Raw genomic sequence first — 13519 nt, forward strand, 5'->3', positions numbered from 1 at the left:
GGCATATTTTTTTTTTAGTTTTGGCTATGCTCTGGGTCATCATTCAGGGAATATATTCTTTTTTATTATAATTTTCTGGCCCACTGTACCCCATATTACCGGCCTCTGTACCCCACCTGTATGCCCGAGTTACATCCCGTTGTCCCCCATAGTGTTCCCCTATTTTAGGGCTCAGTGCTCCCCCATTAATGCTCCTTGAGGGGGGGTCCCACATCCTGGCTCCATATGAAGCTCAAGGCCCCTGACTGCCCTCCCACTCCAGCAAGACCTGCTGTGCATCCGCCGAGCCATTATCATCAAAAAATAAGGTATGTCCTTACTCCAAAGAAATGTATTCACAAATTGTGGGGGGTCTTTTCTGCTATTAACCCTTGTAAAAAATGTAAAATTTTGGGGAAAACTCACATTTTAGTGAAAAAAAAATTTTTTTTTTACATATGCAAAAGTCGTGAAACCCCTGTGGGGTATTAAGGCTCACTTAATTCCTTGTTACGTTCCCCAAGGGGTCTAGTTTCCAAAATGGTATGCCATGTGGGTTTTTCTTGCTGTTCTGGCACCATAGGGGCTTCCTAAATGCAACATGCCCCCCAAAAACCATTTCAGAAAAATGTACTCTCCAAGATCCCCTTGTCGCTCCTTTGCTTCTGAGCCCTCTACTGCGCCCGCCGAACACTTTACATAGACATAGGAGGTATGTGCTTACTCGAGAAAAATTGGGCTACAAATATAAGTATACATTTTTTTCTTTTACCCCTTGTAAAAATTCAAAAATTGGGTCTACAAGAACATGCGAGTGTAAAAAATGAAGATTGTGAATTTTCTCCATCACTTTGCTGCTTTTCCTGTGAAACACCTAAAGGGTTAAAATGCTGACTGAGTGTCATTTTGAATACTTTGGGGGGTGCAGTTTTTATAATGGGGTCATTTGTGGGGTATTTCTAATATGAAGACCCTTCAAATCCACTTCAAACCTGAACTGGTCCCTGAAAAATAGTGAGTTTGAAAATTTTGTGAAAAATTGGAAAATTGCTGCTGAACTTTGAAGCCCTCTGGTGTCTTCCAAAAGTAAAAACACGTCAATTTTATGATGCAAACATAAAGTAGACATATTGGAAATGTGAATACAAATTTTTTACTTGGAATATCCATTTTCCTTACAAGCAGAGAGCTTCAAAGTTAGAAAAATGCCAAATTTTCAAATTTTTCATCAAATTTGGGGATTTTTCACCAAGAAAGGATGCAAGTTACCATAAAATTTTACCACTATGTTAAAGTAGAATATGTCACGAAAAAATAATCTCGGAATCAGAATGATAACTAAAAGCATTCCAGAGTTATTAATGTTTAAAGCGACAATGGTCAGATGTGCAAAAAACGCTCTGGTCCTAATGTGTAAAATGGCCTGGTCCTTAACGGGTTAAGAGGTTAATTAGAAAGTGGTAAAAAGTAATAAGTTACTCAAAGTTGAATATAAGCTTAACCAACTAACCAAAATATGAAAGAAATTTATTAAAACCTGTGTAGAGGAAGAATGGTGCAGTTGCCAATAGCAACCAATGAGATTGCTTCTTTCATTTTTAAGGGTGTATTCACACACACACAAACACACACCAGCAATTGTGGATCTACAGTTATAAAATCAAGAGTTGCGTATTTTACAAAGAAGTCAAACTAATTTGCTGATCTGTAATTTCAGCATAACTGCCACAAGAGTATGTGATTTGTAACATTTTTAGAAAGTTATTTTCATTCATATCAGAATACATCTGTGTTGAGGCTCGAGTGCTAGACTCTGTTGAAGGTTTTCGTCATATATAAGAGGGAAAAATATGCAATATTTTCAATTATAAACCATGTTTAGGTAATATGAGTGTCAAGCAATCCCTATTCTGGACAATGGTTGGGATTGGTGGAACCCATATTTAACACACATTTATGGTATATGCTATTGATATGCATTTATGGTATATGCTATTGATATGCCAATAATGTCTTAGGACAAAAACCCTTATGTGGAAATCTCCATAACACTAAGTGATGGCATAGCGCTAGGACATGTCATGAAACACTAATTGATGGGGGTCTGAAAACGCCACAATCTCCAAAATGGAAAAAAAAACAGCAGGTCCCAAATGGGACTGTGTTGTAGGACTGAGATCGGTTCTTCCAGCCACCAGGGAATACTGCAAAGGATTTCAGTCCCTTTGATCTTGTGTTCGATGGGGGTCCCAGAGGTCAGACTCCTACATATCATAACACTATGGCATATCCTAGTGACATGAGATAATATGTTAAAGTAGAAACAACCCTTGCTATTGTGTTTTAAAATGATCAGCATCTCTGAATCATCTGAATTATTATTAAACTATAATTTAAAGTGACACTGTAAAGTTGCATTATTATAATTAATATACAAAAAGAGAGACAGGTGTGATAATCAATATTTTTAACAACTAAATCCTGTTTGTAATTTGTATTTAACACTGTATCACTCACCTTTCTGGATGTTTACTGGGGGACTAATACCCAAGCAGTATCCCCAGAAGTCGGGACAGCAATCTGACACAGTTCTATTGCAGAACAGATCACAGTAGCAGATAGTATCCAAATATGGCACTGTGCAGGCATCATCTCTGCCTGGACAACAAGAATTTCTCTGTTTGCAGTATGAACCCCCTGCATCTCTCATGCCAAGAAGGTGAAGTCCTGGGGCTAGCTCCCGTTTTGTGCGAGACCTCAGAGCAGTGACATTGCTGATAACTCCCATGAACAAAAACACCAGAGCCAGCAGAAAGAGCTTCATCCTTGAATAATGCTGTTGAAGTTCCTATAAAGAGATAGTTGACAAGATGTTACTGTTTAATTTAAAGGGGTATTCCAGGAAAAAACTTATATCAACTGGCTCCAGAAAGTTAAACAGATTTGTAAGTTACTTCTATGAAAAAATCTTCATCCTTCCAATAATTATCAGCTGCTGAAGTTGAGTTGTTCTTTTCTGTCTGGCAACAGTACTCTCTGCTGACAACTCTGCTTGTCTCGGGATTTGCTTCTACTCTGGACAGTTCCCGAGACAGGTGTCATCAGAGAGCACTTAGACAGAAAAAACAACTCAAACTCAGTTGCTCATAAGTACTGAAAGGATTAAGATTTTTTAATAGAAGTAATTTACAAATCTGTTTAACTTTCTGGAGCCAGTTGATTTATATATATATATATATATATATATATATATATATATAACAGTTTTTTTCCTGGATAACCCCTTCAATGTTACTGTTTGTAAATACTTAAATAAAATGTAAATATCACTTCAGATTTCCATTCTTATATTACACTAACAAAGTTATTAAGAGATTACCCATTTTTCACCTTTGACACTGCAAAAAAGCTCCCAGCATATGCAGTATAGACCCATATTAGCCAGAACAGTGGTATTTTGTGTAGTATACACTGGGATTTGTTGATAGCCTACTGTCTACTGCAAATACTTCTAGATAGGAAACTGAACTGGCTTGAAAAAATGGATGCAAAATAGATAAAATAATAAATGTGCAGGGTTTGGGCAAAAAAAAATATATATTTTGGTTATGTATTTTTAGCCAAAACCAGGATTAGCTGCAAATAACACAGAAAAAAGGTGCACAACTTCCATTATAGTTTTGTCAGTTCCCCTTCTCTACCATAATATAACTAATACAAGAGTCAAAAAGTGTAAAAGTGGACACCTTGCCATAGTGTCATGGTGATGGCCAACAGCTAAGTAAAGTATCATTTGGTTGTAATTCATATTTTCCATAGATCATTGCCACCCTGTGGAATTTCTATAGTGGACTGGTTTTGTCTGAACGCTATCATCCTCATATAGCTATAAGTTTTCTAACACATATTTTTCTGTAGTACAGTGTGGGGTTATACATTGTAACGTGTTCACAATCTTGTCCTTGAACAAAATGTATGCAAAATATGTAATTTTTTAACATGATGTATTTCTTAAAAAAGCTGCTCTATTAAGCTCCAATTGTGCGGAGAATTATCCTAAGCATATTGCAGACAAATTACTGAAACCAGGCAAATACAAGGATTACAACATGTGGGTGCTACAGGAGAGTCTCCAGAATGTGAGGAATGATTTGGCAATGATCAGCTGCAGGGCAGTACAGGACCTTTAGTAATAAGTGGCATGTACAGACAACTTAGGTCAAAGCATAAGCAGGTATGTAACACCTAAAGATATGGCATCCAATGTACTTTCACTTGTGCTAAATCTTTAAATATCTTAAAGTTACATAAATGTAAGAATGAGGAATGGAGGACTTTATCTAATGTGCATTGTGAAGTATATATAGTCCTATTTTGGTCCAACTAATAAATTACAGTTCTACAATTATAATTAGCAATAACTTCATACTGTACATTGAGGGTCTGCTGACAAGAATGTGATCCTTTTGTAAGCTTAGCTTCAAAAATGTACTGTGCCAGAGCTGACACAGACCTAAATGTACTAGAAAGTGTAAGAATCACATCAATGTCAGGTATCCCATGGTGATACAAAACCTGTTAACTACAGAGATAAGAAGCTGGGAAGATCCTAGCAACCCTTGCTGAATGTTTCCTTAGCACAGGAATGTGCTTACTTTAGAGGTATCTGACCTTGCAGGAATAGTGATAGAAATATTTATAGGGAAATTAAAGTTCCATGGGCTAGGCTTTAATGATATGAGGCAGATATGTTGGTACACAGATTTAGGCTAGACCCATTTAAACGAATACTCCGGTGAAAAACTATTTTTTTTAAATCAACTGGTGCCAGAAAGTTAAACAGATTTGTAAATTACTTCTATTAAAACATCTTAATCCTTCCAGTACTTATCAGCTGCTGTATGCTTCACAGGAAGTTCTTTTCTTTTTGTATAAATTTTTTGTCTGACCACAGTGCTCTCTGCTGACACCTCTGCCCCTGTTAGGAACTGCCCAGTTTAGAAGCAAATCCCCATAGCAAACCTATACTGCTCTGGACAGTTCCTGACATGGACAGAGGTGTCAGCAGAGAGCACTGTGGTCAGACAGAAAATAAATTCAAAAAGAAAAGAACTTCCTGTGAAGCAAGCAGAAAGCATTAAACAGAAACAGTAAAATGAAAACATAAAACACAGTGAGAACCTAGCCTTAGTTTTACTTCTACAGTTTCTATGACTTTATGTTAAGTGCTCTTAACTGTGTTTCGATTCATCAGAAAGGTCTGTCAGCTCTGTTTCCAGCCCTTACCTCTCCTGACCTGAACAGGCATTCTATAATTATTAGAATTATAAACAGAAGAAAGGACTTCAGAAAGGCTGAAAAGAAGGCCAACAAATAATTTCTGACAGACTTAACTGTTAAAAAAAAATATATATTTAAAGCTGTAGGACACAAACAAATATATATATTTTTTTTTTACAAAGACTGTTTTATTTAGACAGTTTTTTTTTTGTAGTAAGTACAAAGCAACAATAAAAAATGCTTTTCAAATGTTTCTATAGCCTTAAAGGGGTATTCCAGGAAAAACTTTTTTTTATATATCAATTGGCTCCAGAAAGTTTTGTAAATTACTTATATTAAAAATCTTAATCCTTTCAGTACTTATGAGTTTCTGAAGTTAAGGTTGTTCTTTTCTGTCTAAGTGCTTTCTGATGACCCGTGTCTAGGAACTGCCCAGTTTAGAAGCAAATCCCCATAGCAAACCTCTTCTAAACTGGGCGTTTCCCTGAGACAGGTGTCATCAGAGAGCACTTAGACAGAAAAGAACAACCTTAACTTCAGAAGCTCATAAGTACTGAAAGGATTAAGATTTTTTAATAGAAGTAATTTACAAATCTGTTTAACTTTCTGGAGCCAGTTGATATATAGAAAAACGTTTTTTCCTGGAATACCCCTTTAATGTTGAAAAAGAATCTCAACCTGCAGTAGTTTAGTAAAAATATGAAACCAGCAACAATGAAATGGAAATTAAGAAGGTCTCTCAGAGGACTTTATTCTTACTTTCTATGGCATGCACATTTTCATTACACAATTGGTTGATCAAAGGACCTGTTCAAGGATCTGCCCAAAGATAAAGCAAACAGGTTGATTTCCTGAGAACTGACTGAACAGTGTTACTAATATAACTGTACTAGCAGCTTTCTTCTGGAGAGAAAAAAATCATATATATCAATAATATAGTTGATTTGTATTTTGCCAGCATTCTATAAAATATCTCAGTGAAAGTTAAATTCACTCCAATGGACCATTCAAATTGGAAACTAAGTTATTTATTTTATTTCCTGGATTTTATTACCAAGAATGCTTGCCTTCTTTCTTTAACATTTCTTGTTCAGTTCAGTCTTCTATAGGTCAAAGACTATGCAGTATGGCTGAACAATGAGGAGGCGAATTATCAAAAGTGTTCCTTGCGAAAAACTTGGGGGGAAAAAAACAGAATTGCAAAATTTTGCGATGTATTCATTTTCTTTACTGAGTGGGCAGGACTTGTGGTGGCGGGGGAGCGGTTTTGCTCTATGGGTTTCGCCCCAGCACCGAATAGTTTAAATTTCCATCAGTAAAGATTATGCACCTTTACATGAATCCAGTGTGCCCGTGCACTGGCGGGTGATTAATTTAGACTCGCATGTAAGATGTCAGTCTTAAAGAATCTTAACCCCCCCCCCTCCTCCTCTTGAATGCTCATGAATCATTTAATGTATTAATTTACCAGAACATTATATAAATACTTCTTAAAAGGAGTTTTCCTCAGGCACATTTTTTATTTTTATTTTAATGCCTCCGGGTGCAGTAAGAATAGAAAAAAAGCCATACTTACCAAACCTTATCCCCTGCCACTTTGATGGTGCCTGGTCCTTGCTGCTCTCCACTTCATCTTGCTTCTTCTGATGTTTCATTTGTGAAGAAAATGTACTCTCAGCTGGCATTTTCTGCATTAGGGCATGTTCACACGTTAAGGATCTGCTGCATATTTTCTGCAGCCGATTTTGCTACCCATTTAAGTTAATGGGTAGCAAAATCAGCTGCATAATTATTGCAAAAAATATTCATAAAAAATATGCAACCAATCCTGTACATGTGAATGGGTAAGTTCCCACGGGCAGATTACCTACGGAATTTCCAGCAGATTGCACATCGGATTTTGCTACCCTTGACTTCAATGGGTCAGCAAAAAATCTGCAATGGAGACAAATTTGCTGATTTTCCTTTGGACCCATTTAAGTCAATGGTAGCAAAATCCGCTGCAGCAGATACGCTGCAGAAATTGTGCAGTTAATCCACCCGTGTGAACGTATCCTTGGGCTAGAATTCCAACAAGGTTTTCCATGCAAAAACGCCAATAAAAACGCCCATTCTGCCGCACTGCATTTTTTCAGTGAGAAAACGCTGCGGCCAGATGTTAGCTGCAAGTCAATAGGGAACTGCAGAATGCCATATCCACTTGGCGTTTTTCTTTTAATCCTTTTGCCATTTTTCAGCAATTTTTGGCTCCTTTTTTTTCTTTTTCTTTTTACATTTTTTAAGTAGTACTACTACTCAAAGCATGGAACAGATCACCCCGGGTGTCACTTCTGAAGCCCATTGCGATCCTCCTACATAATGTATAGAAGCCGCGGCACTGCCGCTCTTCTCTGTTATCCTGCACTATGTTCTGCGATTTATATTTCCCGCAGAGAGCTGTGATTGGCCGGATGGTTCCAGCCAATCACAACTCTCTGCGGGAATGAATAGGTATATATATGGCAGCGCAGGGGACCAGAGAAGAGCTGCCGGCCGCATCTATACATTATACAGGATGATCGCAGCGGGTGTCAGGAGTGACACTTACCGCGATCTGTCCCTTACTGCAGGTGCTACTGCACCCAACATGGAGCACACTCTGCTCCATGCTGGGAGTTGTAGTACCTGCATTAAATGACACCCGCTGCGATCTGTCTATTAGTACAGGTACTACAACTCCCAGCATGGAGCAGAGTGTGCTCCATGTTAGGAGCAGTAGTACCCGCAGTAAGGAACAGATCGCAGCAAGTGTCACTCCTGACACCTGTTATGATCGATAGTCCTGATGTGAATTTTGGGACTCTACTACTCAACAGCTGATGTTGAGTAGTAGATATATGTCGTATATCTACTGCCCAGCAAGAACTTATAGTGAGCCTGCAATGTGTATACCTGAAGATGTCCCGTGGCTCCGGGAGAAAAAGTCCTCGTTGCGGCGCTCACTCAGAGTTAGCTAGCGGTAGTCAGGAGAGGTATGTATAACTAAATGGCCTCCAAACTTGCTGCAGTGATGTGGACGCTTCCTGCCGGGTGCCTCTCTGTACTTCAGTTCCTCTCAGACAGAAGCCTGAGAGGAGCTGAAGTACAGAGAGGCACCAGGCGGGAAGCGTCCACATCACTGCAGCAAGTCTGGAAGCCATTGAGTTATACATACCTCTCCTGACTACCGCTAGCTAACTCCGAGTGAGCGCCGCAACGAGGACTTTTTCTTCCGGAGCCACGGGACATCTTCAGCTATCCTCTACCGGACAGAACTTGCCTCTGACACGGGATTACCTCGGGCAGCTCCCGGCTATATACCCTATTAGTGGGTGACATGCTTCAATAGGTGTTGTACCCGGCGTACAACACCACCAGGGGAGCAGTATCCTGCACAGACTATAATACTGATTCCTACTGGAATAATGGCACAGGTTGCACCTCCTGTTTGTCTCCCCTTCCCTCTTTTTTGTTATATGTGCAATGTGTATACAGTATACACATTGCTGGCTCACTTAACCCCTTGCTGAGCAATGCGCTATGCGCTATACCAGCAAGGAAAGAGTTAACTTACACTGCTGGACAGTGTAGGTTAAGCCTTTGGGCGATATACAGCTATCTATAGATAGCTGTATATAGTGTATACAGAAGAGGAGATCTCCTTAGCTCCCTCGCTCCCTGTTCCTGCCGTGTAGCTCCGCCCCCTAGTGATGACATCATTACGGGCGGCGCAACAGACGGGAGGCAGAGTGGTCAGTATGGGGCTCTGTTCACATTGTATGTTTTGTTTCATGTGAACAGACCCTTTTGGAAGTGTCTTTAGCTGTTGCTAAACTACAACTCCCAGCATGCCCAGACAGTCAAAGGCTGTCTGGGCATGCTGGGAGTTGTAGTATTGGAACAATTAGAGGCTCTTTGTTTGGGAAGACATTGCATTTTGGGCGCTCTCCCCAGCAGAGAGCAAAAATGTCCTGACCCGTTTTTTGTGTTTCTTTTTTCTTCTCATTTCAGATCCGTGTATGCAGAGGTTTGTGTCGGATTCAGTGGATTACGGTGGATGAACTGGATTTTTTTTCTTTTAATAAAATGGTAAACAAGGGCCGTGGGGGAGTGTTTTTTTAAATAAAATAATTTTTCCAATGTGTTGTGTTTTTTTTTATTGAATCTTCAGGCTTAGTAGTGAAAGTCGTCTTATTAACGGAATCCATTACTAAGCCAGGGCTTAGCGTTTGTAAGCCCCAAAAACAGCTAACCCACAATTATTACCCCAGTACCCACTGCCACAGGGGTACCAGGAAGAGCCGCTATCAACAGGCCCTTTGGATAGGGGATAAGATGTCTAGGGCCGGAGTGTCCCTTTAACCCCTTAAGGACCAAGGGCGTACAGGTACGCTTTGCTCCCTGGTACTTAAGGACCAAGGGCGTACCTGTACGCCCGTGGGAATTTCGGTCCCCGCCGCGCGCCGGGCAGGGATCGCGCCAGGGTGACTGCTGATATCTATCAGCAGGCACCCCGCGCAAATGCCCAGGGGGGTCATTAGACCCCCCCATGTCGGCGATCGGCGCAAATCGCAAGTGAATTCACACTTGCGATTTGTGCCGATTCCGGGTCATACGGGTCTATGGTGACCCGGAATAGAAGGGGGATCGCGGGTGTCCTAGACACCCACGATCCCCCTGTTGCGATAGGAGTGAGGTGGCAGGGTTGCCACCCCTCTTATCTCTGCTATTGGTGGTCTAGACGTGACCACCAATAGCAGATCAGGGGCGGAGGGGTTTACTTTCGGTTTCCCCGTTCTGCCCTCCCACAATAGGCGGGGCAGGACGGGGAAACCGACAGGGACCGGCGCCGAAGATCCACTTACCCATCGGCGACGGCAGCGGGCGACGATCAGCGGCAGCAGCGGGCGACGATCGGCGGAAGAAGAGGACCGCGACGCAGCTCCCTGGATCCAACAGAAGCCGGTGAGTTACTTAGCAACATCTGGAGGGCTACAGTCTGAGACCACTATAGTGGTCTCTAAACTGTAACCCTCCAGATGTTGCAAAACTACAACTCCCAGCATGCCCAGAGAGCTGTTTAGGCTTGCTGGGAGTTGCAGTTTTGCAACAGCTGGAGGTCTACAGTTTGAGACCACTGCAAAGTGATCTCTATACTGTGCACCTCCAGATCTCGCAAAACTACAACTCCCAGCATGCCCAGACAGCAGTTTGCTGTCTGGGCATGCTGGGAGTTGTAGTTTTGCAACATCTGGAGGTCCACAGTTTGGAGACCACTGTGCAGTGGTCTCTAAACTATAGCTCTCCAGATGTTGCAAAACTGCAACTCCCAGCAAGCCTAAACAGCAAACAGCTGTCTCTGCATGCTGGGAGTTGTAGTTGCGATCCCTCCAGCTGTTGCATAACTACATCTCAGTTTTGCAACAGCTGGAGGCACACTGGTTGGAAAATACTGAGTTAGGTAACAGAACCTAACTGAAGGTTTTCCAACCAGTGTGCCTCCAGCTGTTGCAAAAGTACAACTCCCAGAATGCACGGTCTGTCAGTACATGCTGGGAGTTGTAGTTTTGAAACAGCTGGAGGTTTGCCCCCCATGTGAACGTACAGGGTACATTCACAATGGGGGGTTTACAGTAAGTTTTCTGCTTCAAGTTTGGGCTGTGGCAAATTTTTCACCGCAGCGCAAACTCCTAGCGGTAAATTCACTGTAAACCCGCCAGTGTGAATGTACCCTAAAAACACTACACTTACACATAATAAAGAGTAAAACACTACATATACACCCCCTTACACTGTCCCCCTAATAAAAAATAAAAAAACATATTGTACGGCAGTGTTTCCAAAACAGAGCCTCCAGCTGTTGCAAAACAACAACTCCCAGCATTTCCGGACAGCCACTAACTGTCCAGGCATGCTGGGAGTTTAGCAACAGCTGGAGGCACCCTGTTTGGGAATCACTGGCGTAGAATACCCCTATGTCCACCCCTGTGCAATCTCACTTCAGAGCCCTGTTGTATTTCAAGGAAACAGTTTAGTGCCACATATGGGGTATCACCGTACTCAGGAGAAATTGCACTACTAAATTTGGGGCCTTTTTTTCCTTTTACCCCTTATGAAAAAGAAAAGTTGGGGTCTACACCAGCCTGTTAGTGTAAAAAAAAAATTTTTTTTACACTAACATGCTGGTGTTGTCCTTTACTTTTTATTTACACGGGAGGTAAAAGGAAAAAAAGACCCCCAAAATTTGTAACGCAATTTCTCCTGAGTATGGAGATACCCCAGATGTGGACGTAAAATGTTCTGCAGACGCACAACAAGGCTCAGGAGTGAGAGCGCACCATGTACATTTGAGGCCTAAATTGGTGATTTGTACAGGGGTGGCTGATTTTACAGCGGTTCTGACATAAACACAAAACAATAAATACCCACATGTGACCCCATTTTGGAAACGACACCCCTCACGGAACGTAACAAGGGGTATAGTGAGCCTGAACACCCCACAGGTGTTTGACAAATTTTCATTAACCCCTTCCCGACCTATGACATACCTGTACGTCATGGGTGGCAAGGTGTTCCCGACCCATGACATACAGGTACGTCATGGACATTACTGCCGCTACTCGCGGCATCCCGCAGCGCCCGGTAAGATGGTGGCTATCACTGATAGCCAGCCATCTTACCGTGCGACCACGGGGGGTTTCGTCCCCCACCCCCCCCCCCCCAGCGATCGCTGCTATCAGCTAGTCTAATCTGACTAGCTGATAGCAGCGCGGTGTGTGAGTCCGGATCACGGGGATCGGGACACACACCGCTCTACTAAGTGTCCCTGACCCGTCCCCCGGCGTCACTTACCCGTCGGAGCGGTGTCCCGAGCGGTCCCGGCGTCCTCCGTGCGGTCCCGGCTGCGCTGCGTCCCGGAGGTGAGTTTGCAGCAGCAGTGCGGCATCTTCATTGGCAGCAGTGAGATCGCCGTAAAGCGATCTCACTGCTGCCTCTGAGAGTTTCAAAACTGCAACTCCCAGCATGCCCAAACAGCCTTTGGCTTTCTGGGCATGCTGGGAGTTGTAGTTTTGCAACATCTGGAGGTCCACAGTTTGGAGACCACTGTATAATGGTCTCCAATCTGTGCTCTTCCAGATGTTGCAAAACTACAAATCTCAGCATGCTCAGTCTGTCCAGGCATGCTGGGAGTTGTAGTTCTCTAACATCTGGAAGAGCACAGATTGGAGACCATTATACAGTGGTCTCCAAACTGTGGACCTCCAGATGTTGCAAAACTACAACTCCCAGCATGCCCAGACTGCCCAAGCATGCTGGAAGTTGTAGTTCGGCAACATCTGATCCTTCAGATATTGCCGAACTACAACTTCCAGCATGCCTTGGCAGTCTGGGCATGCTGGGAGTTGTAGTTTTGCAACAACTGGAGGCACACTAGTTGGGAAACATTGTCCGTTTCCTACCTCAGTGCCTCCAGCTGTTGCAATTGTTGCAAAACTATAACTCCCAGCATGCACTGACAGACCATGCATGCTGGGAGTTGTAGTTTTGCAACAGCTGGAGGCACACTGGTTTGGAAACACTAAGTTTGGTTGCAAAACACTTGAAAGTTTATTACTTAACTTAGTGTTTCCAAACCAGTGTTCCTCCAGCTGTTGCAAAACTACAACTCCCAGCATGCACGGACAGCCAAAGGGCATGCTCGGAGTTTGCAACAGCTGGATGTTTGCCCCCTCCCCCCAATGTGAATGTACAGGGTACACTCACATGGGCGGAGGTTTACAGTGAGTGCTGCAAGTTTGAGATGGCGCAAATTTTGCGCTGCAGCTCAAACTTCCAGCGGCAAACTTGCTGTGAACCTCTGCCCATGTGACTGTACCCTAAAAACACTACACTACACTGACACTAACCTAAAATAAAAAGTAAAAAACACTACATATACACATACCCCTACACAGCCCCCCTCCCCCCAAAAAATGAAAAACGTCTGGTACGCTACTGTTTCCAAAACGGAGCCTCCAGCTGTTGCAAAATAATAACTCCCAGTATTGCCGGACAGCCATTGACTGTCCAGGCATGCTGGGAGTTTTGCAACAGCTGGAGGCACCCTGTTTGGGAATCACTGGCGTAGAATACCCCTATGTCCACCCCTATGCAAATTCCTAATTCAGGCCTCAAATGCGCATGGCGCTCTCTCACTTTGGAGCCCTGTCGTATTTCAGGGCAACAGTTTAGGGTCACATAT

The 13519-nt window shown here is 42.5% G+C and overlaps 1 protein-coding gene across 1 annotated transcript in view; it reads right to left on the reverse strand.

Annotated features, from left to right (window-relative positions):
- TINAGL1 (tubulointerstitial nephritis antigen like 1) overlaps nt 1-13519 on the reverse strand; it is a 118053-nt gene that overhangs the window by 86503 nt on the left and 18031 nt on the right. Inside the window, exon 2 of the mRNA XM_056556979.1 lies at nt 2497-2827. Within this exon, the coding sequence (XP_056412954.1) occupies nt 2497-2803 (307 nt within the window). The 5' untranslated portion in view covers nt 2804-2827. The remainder of the gene's footprint in view (nt 1-2496; nt 2828-13519) is intronic.

Source organism: Hyla sarda, chromosome 2 (assembly GCF_029499605.1).
Source record: "Hyla sarda isolate aHylSar1 chromosome 2, aHylSar1.hap1, whole genome shotgun sequence".
NCBI classification, from domain to species: domain Eukaryota; kingdom Metazoa; phylum Chordata; class Amphibia; order Anura; family Hylidae; genus Hyla; species Hyla sarda.